Source organism: Pseudomyrmex gracilis, unplaced genomic scaffold (genome assembly GCF_002006095.1).
Source record: "Pseudomyrmex gracilis isolate BER0280 unplaced genomic scaffold, ASM200609v1 scaffold_35, whole genome shotgun sequence".
NCBI lineage: Eukaryota > Metazoa > Arthropoda > Insecta > Hymenoptera > Formicidae > Pseudomyrmex > Pseudomyrmex gracilis.
In genome coordinates, this window is record NW_018020619.1 from 297,493 (window position 1) to 314,993 (window position 17,501).

The following is a 17,501-nucleotide window of genomic DNA, read 5'->3' on the forward strand; positions in this document are numbered from 1 at the left end:
ATTTCCCTTGATTTCTTATCCCCGGGATGTATGTTTCCGTTTACAATTAAAAACGAAAAGGAAAAAACAGAAATTTTCCAAACTCTGTGATTCTTAATTCTATCAAGAATTGATATCCGGTCTCGCGCCAGTATCGCGCGGCTGTGTTCCCGTGATATCATATCTTGTTGTTGTCACGTCGCGAGGAGGAAGTGGAGTCCACGGGACGTAACAATAAAGATGGTCACTAATTTCCGTTTTTACGTTGCGCCGGAAAATCTCGATCGCCTTCTGTTGATAAATTTCTTCTTGAATGATGATTTTAGTGTAACTCGTATTTTGAGAGTTAATCACAGCGATTATTTCATCCTGTATACGAGAGAAGCGACTTATAAAGTCGTCGACGCTCTCGTTACTTCTTTGGAAACACGTGTCCCGCTGAACCTCCAATGCCGAGAGATTCTGTGCTTTTCCGTATAAAAATCTCAATTTTTTGAATAGATGCGAAAAGGCTTGTACGCTATCCAGTCTTATCGTGTCCTTTGTTCTGCCTGTCAGCTTTTGCGCGATTATGCTAATCAATAATAGTTCGTGTTGATCGTTCGTCAACCGCTTTATAGCGGCTTGGACATGTTCTATGAAAGATTCGACGTTGGATCCGTCAAATTCCGGGATTAAGTCCAGTGCTAATTTATAATTTGTAATTGATGGTATATTAGTCGTTAGGCGCTGTTCACTCGTGTTTTGTTGCTTATTCTTGGTTGGGTCGTTTTGTATTTCATTTACTTGTAGTTTTAGTTCCCGAACTGCGTTCGTGATCTCAAGTAGTTCATCCATAAAAATATTTAGGTGCAAAGTTTCGTCCCTGATAGGACTCTGAGCGCGCGATATTGAAGCGGTTACGAAAATTTTCGATTCTAGTATATCACTTGTTGTACTTGAGCTATTCGAGTCAGTCGATGTGTTTCTGCTTACCGTTTTGTATGCAGTCCACGCCAGTGTTCTTGGGTTCGGTAGTTAGGATAGTCTTCGGTTAACTAGCAAAACTAGTATATTTCCCAAAAATGCGAACTTCACTGTTTGCACTATCCCGCACCGCTGCTACCAATTGTAAGATTCGTGATCTCAGTCAATTTTAAAAAGAACAATTTTATTTACTTTCTTGGTTACAACTTTCACTTATACTTATGATTCACAAAGTAATACTTATAAACAGCTAGTCGGCACGACTGAGACTTATGATTACTTGTGAACTCGCACGATTCGGTAGAACTGACTGACTGACTTGCTGCGACTACGACTGACTCGTACTGAATCGAAGGCTCCTTTTATAGAGCCTGGTTTTGGTCATTAGCTGTCATTAAAGAAATCATTTATAGAGATTTCCTTAATGGTAAAATATATCGAAAAGTCGATTATCCCTTACGAAAAAGAACTACTAGCAGTAATATATTGCGGCAGTGGTACGAAAAAATTACTGGCATTCTGTGTAATTGCCAGTAATATTCTCAGTGATTCCTATAATATCTAATAATATTCTTATGTGATTGTCAGTAATATTTATATTACTGACTTTATTTACATGTAATCGGCAGTAGTCCTTTTTCGTAAGGGATGCGTCATGGTTTTTATCATTAATCGTAATTAAGGAAAAATTCCAAAGATTTCCTTAATGTAAAATAAATCGATGCGTAATGGTTTTTATCATTAACCGTCATTAACCCCTTAACCTACAATGACGGGCAGAGCCCGCGTACGATGGTCGGGCCAAACGTAAATATTACGGGCATAGCCCGCGTACGGTGATCGGGCCAGAAGTGAATATTACGTGGAATATTTGATATGCAATTACCGCGATCGTCCTACCACGGGCGATGCCCGTCATGTTTACGATTGGCCCGATCAGCGTGTTACACAAGTAACACGCCCAACATCTTCGAATCTAAATCGTAAGTTAAGGGGTTAAAGAAAAGTTCTAAAGATTTCCTTAGTGGTAAGGTATTTCGAACCTTTGCGTAACAGCTAGACTAAACTAGACAATGGTCACACCTGTAAGAAAATTGTAAGCGCCGCGTCTGCGCCGCCTGAATATTCCTGCTAGGCGTACCGCTATACCGATATGCATGTGTTACATTTTCTGTGTGTGCGTTTTTTTATTTGATTCTTTTGTTAAACAACGCTTTGTTTTATTTCACCGTTGCCGAGACAACCGAACAAAACTGTAAGACCGAGAGGTTTCAACACACGACGCAGTTCCGCGCCGGCTATCGTAGGGAAGAAAGCTGTAATCACTAAACGAAATAAATTAACTAATGAAAAGAGTCACGGAGTGAATTTTTTTTTTTACAATCTCAGAAGTGGGATGAACAACATCCTCTTAGGTGTTTTAGTGATTGTGTAGCGGCCGCGCGTAAAGTAGGGTCATATTTTATGAAAAAAAAGCGGATTTATGTTTATGAGACGGTATCAGTTATGATTCCGGTATTTACAAATTGGAAACGAAGAAAATAGTTGCGTTACGAGTCCAATCTTCACACTTTGTGCAATCCGAAGCGAGTGAAACAGTGGAAGCGAGACTTAAAAAACAATTTAAGATGAGCACGCTTACGGTAGCGGATCTTAAAGAGAAACTAAAGGAGAAGAATATGCCAACAACCGGGACGAAATCCGAGCTGGTCAAACGGCTGCTGGAAGCAGGAGTCCCGCTAGAAGAGTTGCGAGTGTCTGGTTGTGTTTCAAGTGAGGCACGGGAAACGCCGCCTTATGAAGAATTTCAGCAAGAAGTAAATGCGCAGTTGATGGTACCCGCCCGCGAAATCAAACTGTTGCGGAGAGAAAGAGACTTGGCTGTACGTGAAATAGTACTGTTGAGAAGAGAGTTAGAACTCTTGCGTGCGACACCCCGTACGGACGAAACCTTGTCTGCCCGAGCCAGCACGAAAAGGTGGCGAGATCTCAAGGACCTGGTTGGCGAATATGACGGAAACAATCATGATTTTGACCGATGGGAGAAGCAGGCAAGAAAATTACTCTCTGCGTACGATCTGAATGATCATGAAGCTAAAGCATTGATATGCAGCAGACTGATCGGCAAAGCCTTGAAGTGGTATCATTCGAGAGTCGATTGTGTGGAATTAAGTTGCGACCAACTCCTACGCGAACTTAAGAAAATGTATGGACAGCGACCAGATCAGTTTACTTTACGACATCAACTAGAAGCAAGAGTGTGGAAAACGGGCGAGACTTTCGCAGATTATTTACACGACAAGGTGACGCTTGCAAACCGAGTGCCAGTTGAATCTGAAACTGAAATTATCAGCTACATTGTCGAGGGTATCCCGAATCAAGAGTTGCGCACACAGGCTAAAGTGCAGTGCTATCAGTCAGTAGACGCAATGTTAACTGCGTTTGCGAACGTCCCGGCGCCTAAAGAACCTCAGCGTAAGCCGTTTTCTCGTGGAGACCAGACTTCGGGAAGCGGCAAGCAGGAATCGGAGCAGCGACAGTCTAAAGAAACAGACTCACGAAAATGCTACAATTGCAACGAACATGGACATTTTGCAGCAGAGTGCAAGAAGGAGAAGAGAGAGCGAGGATCTTGTTTCACGTGCGGAAAATTTGGACACCGAGCGAGTCAGTGCAGCATTTCAACGGAAGGTATCAACTGGATAACCCAAGGGCAACGAGAAGACGATGATTTTCAGCAAAAAGTAGACTTACAAATAAGTAATAGAGAATGTAGTTTTAAGATTACCTGTAACGCGTTGAGTGACACAGGAAATCCGATTTGTTTGATTAAAGAACGCTATGTTCCGCGAGAATATATAATTCACGGTGCTGAGCGCGATCGGTTTTGCGGTTTAAACGGCAGTGGATTAAATGTAGTGGGTCGAGTCGAGGCGATGTTAATGCATGAACGTGGTAAAACGGACATTATGTTACGAGTTGTCCCGGATAATACGATGCAAAGTCCGATGATTTTAGGACGCGATTTCTTGAAACTGTCTAATTTGTCATTAAGTACTAACGAAACTACCCTTACGAAAAAGAACTACTGGCAGTAATATATTGCGGCAGTGGTACGAAAGAATTACTGGCATTCTGTGTATTTGCCAGTAATATTCTCAGTGATTCCTGTAATATCTAATGATATTTTTATGTGATTGTCAGTAATATTTATATTACTGACTTTATTTATATGTAATCGGCAGTAGTTCTTTTTCGTAAGGGTACAGTTAATCGGGGCGATTAACGATCAGGATGGCCGAATTGTAAGAGAATTGTAAGCGCCGCGTCTGCGCCGCCTGAATATTCCTGCTAGGCGTACCGCTATACCGATATGCATGTGTTACATTTTCTGTGTGCGTTTTTTTATTTGATTCTTTTGTTAAACAACGCTTTGTTTTATTTCACCGTTGCCGAGACAACCGAACAAAACTGTAAGACCGAGAGGTTTCAACACGACGTAGTTCCGCGCCGGCTATCGTAGGGAAGAAAGCTGTAATCACTAAACGAAATAAATTAACTAACGAAAAGAGTCACGGAGTGAATTTTTCTTTCTTACACACCTCTTAACGTATAAATGAAAAATATATTCTGCACGTACAACCAGCGTATGTCAAAAAGTTCTACTTCCCCAAAGTCCTACTTCTTGTTCTAGATTAAAATTTTTTCTTATATATTAATTTATTCTTTTATCGATTACACTGTTAAAACTCATTATTATCAGCAAGTGCGCAATCAACTAATTACGTATCATTGGGAATGTCCTATATCTTCCGACACTCACTTATTTGCGCGCGAGACAATTAATAATTGTGAGAAATATACATATGTACATACGTTATTTTTAAACGTTACTACATGGCAAATAGTTTTTTTTTTTTTTTTTTTTGATAAGAAAATAGAAAAAAAGAGCAGTGATATTATCGACACGACGCAGCTTTCACCAAGCGATTCTTTCTACAGTTAGTTCGATTGGCGGTTGTTACGAAGCGCTACTTATCGCTAAAAAAGAAGCCACTTTTTGCACTTTTAAGGTGCGTTCGCTTTAAATGCTTATTAAAGAGCCGTCTACAATGGAGAGTTGTAGGCCGTAACAGTAAGAAATTGACAAATCACAATCGATTATTCTTCTGTACTTTGTCTGTGATTGGTCAATTTCTTACTATTACGGCCTACAACTCTCCATTGTAGACGGCTCTTAAGGCTGCTTTTCTTTTAGGAAACACAGTCGACATAAGTCGACACAAGAGTCATTCTGTCTTTGTTTCTCACTGAATACTGAACGAAGATAGAATGACTTTTGTGTCGACTTGTGTCGACTGTGTCTCCTAAAAGAAATGCAGCCTAAGGAAGCTTTTCAGCTACGTACACAGGCGACACTGTGCAATACAGTGTCCACTAATGTGAGTGAGACACACTGATATGCTCTTTCTCACACTAGTGGACACTGTAACACAATGTCCATTAGTGTGAGAAAGAGCATATCAGTGTGTTACACAGCGTCGCTTGTGTACGTAGCTGGAAAGCGCCCTAAGTAAAGTCGCGTGACTCTAGCCACGTATTGTTTTTACTTTTTTCCCTGTCAATCATGAATCATGCCTACGTTTGGATATAGCGCACCGACAAGTCCGTCGTGGACATGGCTACGTAGTTGCCAATGTGCACCACCTATGGACATAGCGCCAGCTTACAAGACGGAAAAGCTATTACAGTTTATCATGGCCTTGGCCGTTCTCAGTCTTCTCTGTATTGATAGCCAATGGCTGTGGAGTGAGGAGACTTTCTATACTGCATTCAATTTGAGAAGAGAAGTTTACTGCGCATAGAAGAAGAAAAGCGGGCAAAGTAGGGATAGCGTTGCGTGCGGGATTGGTGGAACACGCGCTGACACTCAATTGTTGTGGAGTAAGGAGACTTTTTAGGCTTTCTAGTAAGGGAGGTGCGCAAAACGGACGAGTTTTCCTTTATTCGGGTTCTCATCTCAAAGTAAACGCAGTATAGGAAATAGGAGAGGTGTGCAAAACGAAGGATTTTCGGTTTTCCAGTTCCTCTTCTCAAATTGAATACCTTCGAAGCACGTCTAATCTCTATGCAGTCACGCGATCAGTTGCTGATTTAATAACTCGATTTTTGTCGAGCGTTTCCAATCTACTCAATATCGCCTGCTTATAGGTATAAGAAGTTATTAAATCTGTCGTCACGCGTATGTACATGTGTGATTTCGTTGATCTTGCTGATTTACGAACTTGCCAGTATTTCATGAGTCTCGATAGATTATGTGGAAACACGCGCCGATATTGCCGGCGGTCGTCGACGAGGCGATTTTATGATCACTTCAATTATCACCTTCATGTACGTATGATTGCGAGAAGATCGGTGTTACTTCCCAATCAGAGATGTACAAATCAACGACGATTTTGTCTATATCGGTGAGAAATAAGAAAACAACGCATATAAGTTCAAAGTCGCAAATTCAATTTTTGAAATAAACAAAGCATTAATCTGAATTGTGCGCAATAATAACTGATTATACATCTCGTGTTTCTTTTTCTTGTTTTGCAGTAGCTATGGCTGGAATGCGGGAGGATAGTTTTCAGTTATTTAGCCACGTGGAGATAATTCAAGACTTTATTAATACATCAGATTCTGAAATAAATATCGAGTGTGTGCAATCGACAAGTATTAAGAGCATAAGACAATTAGTTTTAGCAGTAAACAATATATTTCATCTGGTAAGTATATTCAAAAGTTTGTCTTTTATAATTCTCTTATCAGTGTTTCAATTAAGTCTTTATTCACAGTGAGTGCTGAATTTGTCTCATTTTCAATAATATATATCTTCAAATAGTAATGAAGAAGAAAAAGAAGATTACAATTTAAATGTTGTAACTGGATTAACTACAAAAAGAGTCAGAATGCAATGCAATTTGCTAACACCTCTACCACTGTTTACAGATTCTGTAGATTTATTAGATGAACAATCTATTAGCGATATACAAATTGGTCAGTTCTTAGATATGGAGAGTAATAACTATATTTTAAATTTGAGTAAAGAGAATATACAATCAATAATAGGTGGTGCTATAAGCGATCAGCATAGAGTGATAGGATATAAGGAGGATGTAATAAAACAAGATGCCAATAAGGAGAATGGAGTAGATTGTACAAAACAAACGACAGTAAGACGGAGCTCCCGAGTGAATCAACAAAATGAATGCAAAAGCAAAGATCTCTTTCCAAAAAGAAAAAAAGCCACAAAGACTCGTAGCAAAATAAGATATAAAAAAAATACAAAATCGAAAGAAAAAGAAGCAACAGCAAAGAAAAGTAACACACATATGAAAAAAATACGGAGCAATATAAATGATAAGCATATCAATAATAAACAAACTGAAGAGAAAATTGTGACATCAGATCAATCTGTTGGTCAGTCCGTGAGATCTGCCACTGGTATACCTCGTGCCGCGTGGGGTGATATGACTGACGGTCCTCAAAGTGAAACGGATCAACTTGAGTATCCAGCCAACAGCGAGATTCTCTATGCTGTTGACTTGATGACCGTGCGATCCGCTTTGGAAAAAATGCAGGCGATGCCAGATTATCAACCACGCAAGACGCGTTCATCAGAGATATATGGTGGTTTTGAATACGGTAGTAAACATTCTCGGAAATAAAGGCTGCGGGATCATTTTGAGCTGATGAGCGATGCTTCGATGGATTTCTCATGCTACTTGCGCAAGCGACAGGAATAGTTTTTCTTGTGATTATTGTGATATTGCACTCGGCTTGTGTTTCTTAAACTACATGTATATTCATATTTTTGATAATATTAACGTAATCCTAATCTCTTGGTCTTTTAGACTATATATTATTAAATCAATGATTTTATAAGTTTGCAAAGAAAAGATTAGTAAATAAACAGTAAAAAATAAATAGAATGTTTATACGTGTAGAAAATAAACTTTTAAATATATATAATTATGTACACATAGTATTACGTACAGGTAATATAATTGTGTATGCAATTTGTTTTCTTGTTTCTTGACATATATGTGTCGTATCTATTTTTTTATAACAAAAATTAGATTTAATAAAACTATAAGTTTTATCAATTGCGTCAATCAGTTAGCGTTGTAACACGTGTCATATATTAAAGATTAAAAGATAACTGAAACAAGAAATTTCTGATATGTATATTTTTTGTAATTCGTAATCGTATATATTACATAATTTGTATATAATTACATAAGTATAAAGAATTATTTGTAAAAAAATATTATATGTATATAATCTCAATTATATACAATTATACTATATATATAATTAATTATATACAGTGTTGTTTACAATACAACAATAAATTGCAGAGTTGTAAAAGAAATTTTTGCATAATTGATGTCGCATTTGAAGATATCGATATCGCAAAATCGATTGCAAAATGTGAGCAGTGACATCTCTTAACATTCTTTAATTATGTTCTTTTACGTCTTGTATACATATGGTAAAATCACATATGTGCAATCATAAAAGATTTTTAGATAAAAAGTAAAAAGCATGATAAATATTAATTGAATCTATACAAAAATGTATTTACTTTTTTACTTAGTGTGTAGCAATGTAACAAATTTTAATTAGATAATTTGTGAGATGATAAATTTGTTATTTCCTCAATATATCTGTGCTACAAATAATTTCGAACATTTAATCTTGTAAACATTATTTTGAAGTGTGTAGAAATCAGTTTTCATTAACCCTAACTTAATCAATGACTGTTCCGTTGGTATTGACCAATCCCGTTGATCGGTCAGGCTGAGTTCGCCAATCGTGATTGACGCCGAATCGGCTGATCGAGAGACAAGCGGATGTGTTTTTTTAAATATCTCCATTGAACAACCGCGCGCGCGCGCGCGTGCGAGGAACGGATTCGAACTATCGTAAATTGCTTGTGTGCAAGACAAGAGAAGAGGAGACCACGCAACGCATCGATCGAATTTAAACACGCGGAAAAATAGCGCGCACCGGCACCGCTTCTACATGACGACGGCAGGTAGCGCCGCGGTTACCGTGCAGACAATCCGGATTGGCCGCTTCGAAAGTAGTGCCAGACATGTGTCTCGTTTCCCGCCTCCGGTGCGGCTTGTGTTGTTGAGTGTGGAGGGGCACGCCACACAGTCCGGCGAAGACCAGAGCGTAAAGACACGTAGAGAGACGCGGCGCGCAAAGAGTTCAGACCGGAGTCGAATCGCGGGTGACGAATTGTCGTTAAAAGTTATCCCCGTTGTGTGAGGAACACGCGACGCGCACGGTGAGAAACGCGGAGCGCGAAGCACGCAACGCAACGGCGGTGGCATCCCTGTCCGCGCACTGTCCGGTGAGCGACCGTGGTTCTCGGCCGTCCGTCATATTATATTCCCGGCCCAAGAGAGAGAAAGAGAAAGAGAGAGAGACAGAGAGAGCAAGGTTGCTGGCACGTAGTTGGTGGTGTTGCGACGCAGCGAGAGGCGGAGGGGAACGGCGGTGTGCCGCGTACGGAGCCAGGAGAGAACGAGCGTGCGGAACTGAACGGCCATGGAGAAACGGATAGAGCTCGAGAAGCGGGGAAGGAACCCCGGCGACGTAAGCCAACCCTCACGTTTATTTTATTGCGCTGCTCTTAATTATCGCTTTTAATATTTATCTGCGCTCCTGTTTGTTCCTTCTCTTTGCCACTGTCTCTCCTTTTTCTCTTTCTCTGTCTTTCTTTCTCTTTCTTCCTTTCTCTCTTTTGTGTTTTTCATTCGCACGCGGTTTCTTTATTACGTGCATGCAGACCAGGCATGCATTTTTAGTCGCGTGCCCCACCGTGTGTGTTAAACCGTGTCAGCGAAACGGCGATGTGTCGTTACCGTCTGGATTCTCGGCGGCCGTAAGATCGCTGTGTTACATAGCGCGTTCGTCGTGTCCCGCGAAAGAGAGGGGAAACACGACGAAATCGCCGCCGTGTTTCCTCGCGCTTTGGCGGCGACACAACACCACGCACTCGCTAATGCGGCACGCCGCTCTTGGACGCTGATTTCCGTCTCTTTCTCTCTCCCCTCTCCTCCCCTATCTATCTCTCTCTCGCTCGCTCGCTTTCTCTATCTCACCCTTTCCGTCTGTTTCTCTTTCGTGTGCAGGCCGTCGATGATGTTCCGTCTTGACGGCGATCGCGTGGCTCCCGCCTCGTTGTCGATCTCATCAGCGGCTGTCCTCGACAGGGAACAACATATGTATGCACGCAGATACTGACGATGCATGGCCGCGAACGAGCAACGGGCATGGCGCGCCGGAGAGCCTCTCTCACTCTCTCGCACGGGCGCCTTCATTCACTCGTTCGCTCTTCATATTTCTGCGACCGAGAAAACGTGGTTCACGCGTTCTCACCGCGTTTTCCACCCCGTATATAAAAATCTTCCGAAGAGCCTGTCTCTCTCACTCTCTTTTGATTCTTTCGTCTATTTATCTGTTTTAATTGTGCTATTCTTATTGCGCTTTATTTTTGCTCTCGCTGTTCCCACGACGAAGTGACGGCGTGTCGCGCGGCGCGACCAATCGCCAATTTGCGACGATTGGCGTCGGTTTTGTGAAGCCTACGTCGTCGTAGTGAGAAGAAAAAGATTTGGATGCGACGCATCACGAAAGCGAGATCGAGGACACAATCGCTCCGGCCGAAACGTTTCGCTGCCTCTATAGCCAGTGTTGAGGCTCTCTACACGCGCTCCGTCGTCGATGCTCCGCTTTGCTTCTCGATTTCGCGCGTTATATGTGGCGCGCGTTCACACACACACGCGCGCCTTGCTCGCTCGCTCGCTCGCTCGTTCGGTCGTTCGTTCGTTCTTTCGGTCATCTTATCGCGACGCGAGCGAAGATAGGTACGTACGTTTCGCGCGCGCGCGGCGACTTTAAAGAGTGACCGTTTTTCTAATATCATGGAAAGCGGGAAAGACACGTACGCGTCTTGTTCGGTGCACGAGCGAATTCACCGCGTACCTTGATTAATGATGGATCTCGCCGATGTCGCCGACTTTATTCGTAGATGATTGATCGAACACTCTCTGTCTCTGTCTCTCTCTCTCTCTCTCTGTCTCTGTCTCTCTCTCTCTCTCTCTCTCTCTCTCTCTCNTCTCTCTCTCTCTCTCTCTCTCTCTCTCTCTCACGCACGCACGCACACGCACGCACGCACGCATTCTCTGTCGCTTTCCGAATCACAGCGTTGTTCAAAAGTGAAAACATTTATTTCACCGCCGTTCTATTTCCGTATCCGATGTTACATCATTCCCTCGCACATACGCATGTATTTAATTTCCCTCTAACGTAATAATTAAACTATATGTATCAGTTATATGTGCAAAAAGCATCAAACGATGTAAGATATTCTCGCGCGCGTGTGTGTGCGTTTTGGCATCTCTGTTCTAAACGTAAACAACGCGTTAACGCGTATAAAAATAAAAATTATAGACTGGCAAAAGTAACAGCAATAAGTGCGAAAGTATGGATAAAATAATCAAAAACTATATCAATGATCTGAATGTTAAATTTGTTCGGATCAATTTGCGAGAAAAACACAAGCAGAAACATGTGAAATGCGATTGGTTCAAATAGTAAAAAACTGTTCTCTGAGTTTTCGCTGACTACTTTGCGGATGAAATAAATTATCTGTTTATTAGATTAGAACGATCTGCAAAAATATCGACTAAGACTGACGTAGCTGTTCTATGCGTTTGCTCAAGGAAATTGTGTGTGCTCCGTAGAACTTCACTTTAGTTTAATCGAATATGTAAAAATTACATTTTAAAAACATCAAAAATATATTTAATAACTATTATTGAATGTCCATCTTGTATCTTAATTGTCTATTCTAAAACGTGTGTAAAAACACACAAGCAGGCTGTCTTGAAAAATATTTACTTCTTATATCGGATAAATTCACTGAAAATTCTACACAATTTTTGTTTCTTTTATTTCCCATATCGCATGTACAAACACATCAGACTTGTTTTTTTTTTTTTTTTTTTTTTTTGTGTCACGTGACCAATGGCGATAGCACAGTTCTTAGCGGATCTTTTAGGAAATACGTTGTTCCCGATAACGATCAAAGCACCGATGTGGCGCGCCGCGTGCTATTGTTGTGCCGTTTGCTCATTGACAATGATCGTTCTCGGGGATCTTTGCTATTAGTGTGTCATCGATCGGTGTGAAAAAGGCCGTGACAAGGTGTTGCCTCTTCCAGAGAGCGAACGCCGAAATATACAGCAAATTTCGTTACAGGCGCAACACGAGTCGTTTTTAACACAGAGTCTGACATTATTATCGGGGTTTTATTAGAGTTTATAAATATCGTGTTGCTCTCTTAACCGCCTGGAATTATCGATGTAACAACAATCTTTTCGTGCTTGAGTATATTGACATTTTATCCGCACTTCCTAGAGCGCTAGGGGGACCGACGACTTGATAGCGTCAACGGTCACGTCGCGTAAACACGTGATGACGAAATTCGATCGAGGACGGTTTCTCAAAAATACTCGCAAATTTACCATTTTCATGTTTATGTTTTTTGCATTGCTTGTTGACAGCTTTCGTAAATAAATTGTTTCAAAGCAATTCGCAGCGGTAATGGAAAATTTACATGGTACATTATGCGTGTTTTACGAGCGTATATATATACACACACACACACACCAAGTAACGCGACATATGTTTATCTAATTAATGTACTTTTTAGCGTCCGAGGCATCGCTACCATTCCTCATTAGCGACAGATCGTGCGAAGAAGCGAGTTGCGCGCGCGTCGTCAACCGCGTTATGTAAATGAACCACATCGCGCGCGCGCGCCTTCTATGAGAGAAGCGCGTGCACGCGGGCAGTTGAACGTCGCCGCCATTACGGCGCGGCATGCGCCGGCATATACCTTTAATGTATATACAACGCGCTCCTGTTCTCACCCCGGAAGGGACCAGCGTCGCGACGTCCGCGTCGTTAATCGCGCGCGGACGCATGTATGCCGCGTACTTGTAATATCCCGCGCGTGAATCCATCGCGTGACGCGTCGCTAATCACCATGCGCCGCCATCTTGGACGAGTCCATTCTTCGCCGGCTGATTCCGGCCCGCCGTCTGTCTGTCCGTCCGTCCGTTCGTTCGTCGTCGTCGTCGTCGTGCCGCGCCGAACGGCACGCGCACGCACGCTCTGTGCGCGAGACCGCAAACGGATTTTTTCCGAGGCGACGTAACATCGCATCGTCGAGTCGAGCCGAACCGAGCTACCTGCCCAGCCGATGTCAGCCGGCATCGCCCGACTTTCTCAGGTGCATCGCCACGTTATGCCTATGCGTGCGTGGGCGTTTGCAGAGCCGTATCTAGGGTGTGGCGTCAGAAAGTAGCTCCCGCAACGCTTACCGCACAATTTTAGAAACAAATTTCTGAACCGCCGAACGTCTACCCCACAGAAAATTTTTTTCCCGTATTTTTTTTTTATTACGAAACAGAAGGTCTTTCTGTGTAATTTAATTTTATCGTCATTATGTTGTTAATCTTTAACATAGATTTTTTGTTACGGTTTCTAATGTGTTTAATTGTTATATACGCGTTGCGCGAGAGTCGAAGTGTAGGTTTTCTACATCACGGCTCTGAAACTTTGATTACTCTCTGTTGACCATCCGTGGTGCTTTGCAGTGCATTTTGGATGCAACAGTGCCGTACCGGTTAAGAAGTCGTGTTGTGATACTTGAATTCTTAAGAATTATATTCCCGCGTTTCTCAACTCATCACATGTTTATCTTCATTAATTGACCAATTCGATGATTTTTTCTTATTTTCAGATTCAAGGTCACAATTTTTCTCAAAATGCGACATTTTTAATTTTTTTTTTCTCGCGCGTTTGATGATTTTATATTCGAAATCACTAGAAATTCATATATGCATGTAAATTTATTATATGTATATATACATAAATTTTTGTTTGACAAACATATAATTCCTTAATATAAAATGTAATAGGAAAGAAATCCACAATATATTGATGTTGCGGTTGTTTACACTCCTAAAAAAATATATATATATATATAATTTAATTGAATCATAACAGATATAATTCTTGCCAGAGATTATATAGAGATTTACACGCGATTATCACTGATAAACACACGAAGTGTAACGTGCAACATATCAGCCTTTATCCGCCTTTTATCCTTTTCATTAAATAACGGTGCTAAAAATAACGAGATACCGGAGCAGCAATATTATCTCAATTCAATTAGCAGAAAATCCCTCGATCTTACCTCGGACATTGTTAAGGAAAACACCGCATACGTATCGAAGCATCGATATTTCTTGCTTCGGAGGTTTCGATGATAGTAGCAGCTAGTATCCCTACTCTTGTTACTTGGCGTCGCGTGCCGCAGTCCGTGCTTGTCGCTCGCCGGCTTTTCCGACGTCGCTAAACAAGACGCGGCATGCACTTCGCTTACCGTCATGTGCCTACCCTCTCCTCCTCTTTCACCTCACCCTCGCACGCTCGCTCCCGCCCCCGCCACCGGCTCTGTCTCCTTTCCGGCTCTGTGTTCTCGCCCTCTTGCCTTTCTCTTTCTCCGATCAATAAAATAGCCCATCTCCTGCGAAAGCTTATCGCCTGTTTGAATTTTAGCGGAGGACGCCAGAGCCGACTTTTTCGACCGCCAACGCCTGTTGTCGCTATTCGTCCGCTCGTCTTCTTTTTTTTTTTCCGGGCGAAACCGCGCGATATGCGCACGTTTCGGCGGCACTCGACTCGAGAATGATTTCAATCGATCGGCGCTCGCCTTGTAAACGCGAACGCCTCGCAGTCTCAAAAAATAACGCGGATTTCTTAAAATATAATATAATTACTTTATTAGTGACTAACTATTAATTTTTTTTTTTTTAACTTAACTTTTTAATTAAATTAAACTAACTTGGTCAGTTTTTAACGCGTCTTAAAAGAAAGGCATTTCAGATATTTGTTGTAAACAATTACTCGCTATGATGTAAGTTTGTACACAAACTGATGTTCATGCAAATATATTGCACTGAGATCTGTTTCTTGTATTTAAATTAGATCAATTGACTTTTTCTCGATTATTGTTGTTTCTCGCAAATAACTTACGCATAAATTTTATTTTGTTACAGATCAAAGAACTTGTTCTGGATAACTGTCGAAGTACGCAAATCGTAGGCTTGTCAAATGAATTTAGTGCTCTGGAGTCACTAAGTCTCATTAACGTGGGTCTTACCAGTTTAAAAGGCTTTCCCCAGTTACCGAGTCTCAAAAAGGTATGTACATTTTATTTTAACAAAATGTTGCATTACTGATTTTCTTAAACATAAATGTGAGTTTTATGTATAATTATTTTTGTGCGCGCATGCAGCTGGAATTGAGTGACAATCGGATTTCGGGTGGTTTAAATTTGCTGGATTCCAGTCCGAAATTAACTCATCTCAACTTGAGTGGAAATAGGATTAAAGATCTCGATACGTTACAGCCGCTGGTGAGTTCTCACGTTTGTTTTTGTTCTTTTGTTTTTACATGTGGTCATCAAAACACCTTGTTGCTAAAATAGCTGATACTGAATTGCTTTCTTTGTATTCTAGAAAGCCTTTAAGAATCTGAGGAGTTTGGATCTCTTCAACAATGAGGTAACCAATATGGATAATTACAGAGAGAAAGTCTTCAATCTTATTCCTAGCCTGCGATATCTTGACGGGTATGGAATTTACATGTGAATTTATTTGCCGTGTTTTTTTTTTTTTTTTTTTTTCTGAGAGAGAATGAATGCGTGCATTTTAAAACATTTTTCATGTTTGATTCTCAGATATGACATTGACGATTGTGAGGTTGATGAAAGCGAAGGAGAAGAAGATGAAGTCAATGGAAACGAAGACGGAGATGGTGGCAATGAGGAAGACAGTGAAGATGGTTTGTTGAAAGCTTGATATTACTTTGTAGTCGTAAATAAATATTTTTGATAAAAACTCATTGCGAATGATGTGCGTCGTTAAATATAGTTTCAGATGAGGAAGACGATGAATTCTTAGATGACGATCCGGGACTGGATGCTGTTTACAAGGAAAATATCGAAGTGAGTTTATTTTGTTTCTTATATCGAGAATGATTCAAATTGCTAAACCGCAAGTCACGAAGCTCAATAAAATGTAAAATTTATTAAGACTTTTCGCTCGCTAAATATTAATTCGATTCGTAACGCAAAAAAATGTAAAAGTGCAGTAAATTATAAATTATAGATTATAGTGTACAATGACCTACTTATTGAGTAGAACTAAAAATAAATATTATCGATATAGGACAGTGACGATGGAGACTACTTGGGAGAGGAGGAAGAAGAAGATGAGGACGAAGAAAACGATGAGGATGACGAGCAGGAAGAAGAGGAAGGTACATAACACTAAAGAATTCCTAATTTTCTTTCTTTTATAAGTTTAAAATTGCCATAGCAAGTAATAAATAACGATTTTTTTCTTTTTCTTTTTTTTTTTGTTTTTTGTTTTTTTTTTTTTTTGGTACAATAATACGAATTATCTTTTGTGCAGAGGAGTCTCCCGTTCGAGGAAAGAAGAGAAAAATTGATGACGGAGGAGAAAATCAACACGATTAAGATGGAGAATAACTGTCTCCAGTACTGTTGTATGAATGTAAAATCCGTATAAATAATAACAATAATTGCCGACGCCGAGTGAACAGCTGGGAATCAAACTAATCGACCGACCAATGACAGACTACAGTTAGTGATGTGACTTTATCAGTAAAAATCATTGATCGCGGAAAAAATCGAGTAACACAGAAAAAAAGATTTACCATTTATGGTAGAAGAGATGCGAAATGGGAAAAATATGAGAGAGAAGAAAAACATATAATGACATATAAATAGGGCTGCATTCCAGCTGGACACAGCACACAGTTTTAGTTATACTAACGATATTTTATATATAGAGTATATAGTTAGAGAGTATTAGCGGCGTTGCACGGAGTGGTCGATCGGATATTAAATAATTCGAAGAGTGTGAGAAGGAGAAAAAGAGAGAGAGAGAGAGAGAGAGAGAGTGTGTGTGTGTGTGTGTGTGTGTGTGAGAGAGAGAGAGAGAGAGAGAGAGAGAGAGAGAGAGGTGAGAGTGAGTGAGTGAGTGAGTGAGTGAGCGAGCAAAAGCACGAGAGAAAGAGAGCGTGAGCGATAGTGAAAGGGGCAAGAGAATTGTACGTATGTGGTGCGCGTGCGAATAAGACAGAAATAACAGAAGGTAAATGGAGTTTTACACATGATGGAGCATCTTGTCTGTTAGCTCCAGTCGGCCAAAGGCTGGTCACGCTGGAATGCGGTCATCGTTAATCAGTACTAAGGTTACATAAGTTACATTTTAAATACATTATTATTGTATCGTGAAAATAAGTATAGAGCAAATGAGGAACAACTTTTGTACAGGTTTACACCGACATACATCGAGGTGCATTATAATATGCCTCTGTGATTTTTG

General features: G+C 40.7%; 2 protein-coding genes across 5 annotated transcripts; both read left to right on the forward strand.

Annotated features, from left to right (window-relative positions):
- The first annotated feature begins 5,939 nt into the window (after positions 1 to 5,939).
- LOC109852761 lies at positions 5,940 to 8,159 on the forward strand. 3 transcript variants are annotated; one of them, XM_020424223.1, is made up of 4 exons: positions 5,940 to 6,413; positions 6,547 to 6,716; positions 6,786 to 6,987; positions 7,060 to 8,159. In XM_020424223.1, exons 3-4 carry the CDS (start codon positions 6,900 to 6,902, stop codon positions 7,656 to 7,658), a joined length of 687 nt encoding a protein of 228 aa, XP_020279812.1. In that variant the 5' UTR covers positions 5,940 to 6,413; positions 6,547 to 6,716; positions 6,786 to 6,899; the 3' UTR covers positions 7,659 to 8,159. The 3 variants fall into 3 exon arrangements, with proteins under 3 accessions (XP_020279812.1, XP_020279810.1, XP_020279811.1); XM_020424221.1 differs by having other exon boundaries at positions 5,946 to 6,413; positions 6,786 to 8,158; XM_020424222.1 differs by having other exon boundaries at positions 5,946 to 6,413; positions 6,550 to 6,716; positions 6,786 to 8,158.
- Positions 8,160 to 9,154: 995 nt separating this feature from the next.
- On the forward strand, positions 9,155 to 17,111 carry LOC109852766 (acidic leucine-rich nuclear phosphoprotein 32 family member A-like). 2 transcript variants are annotated; one of them, XM_020424237.1, is made up of 8 exons: positions 9,155 to 9,600; positions 15,144 to 15,287; positions 15,383 to 15,502; positions 15,606 to 15,718; positions 15,827 to 15,930; positions 16,020 to 16,093; positions 16,317 to 16,407; positions 16,563 to 17,111. In XM_020424237.1, the coding sequence occupies exons 1-8, from the start codon at positions 9,553 to 9,555 to the stop codon at positions 16,625 to 16,627; spliced, it is 759 nt and encodes a 252-aa protein (XP_020279826.1). In that variant the 5' UTR covers positions 9,155 to 9,552; the 3' UTR covers positions 16,628 to 17,111. The 2 variants fall into 2 exon arrangements, with proteins under 2 accessions (XP_020279826.1, XP_020279827.1); XM_020424238.1 differs by lacking the exon at positions 9,155 to 9,600 and adding an exon at positions 13,254 to 13,306.
- The last annotated feature ends 390 nt before the right edge of the window (positions 17,112 to 17,501 follow it).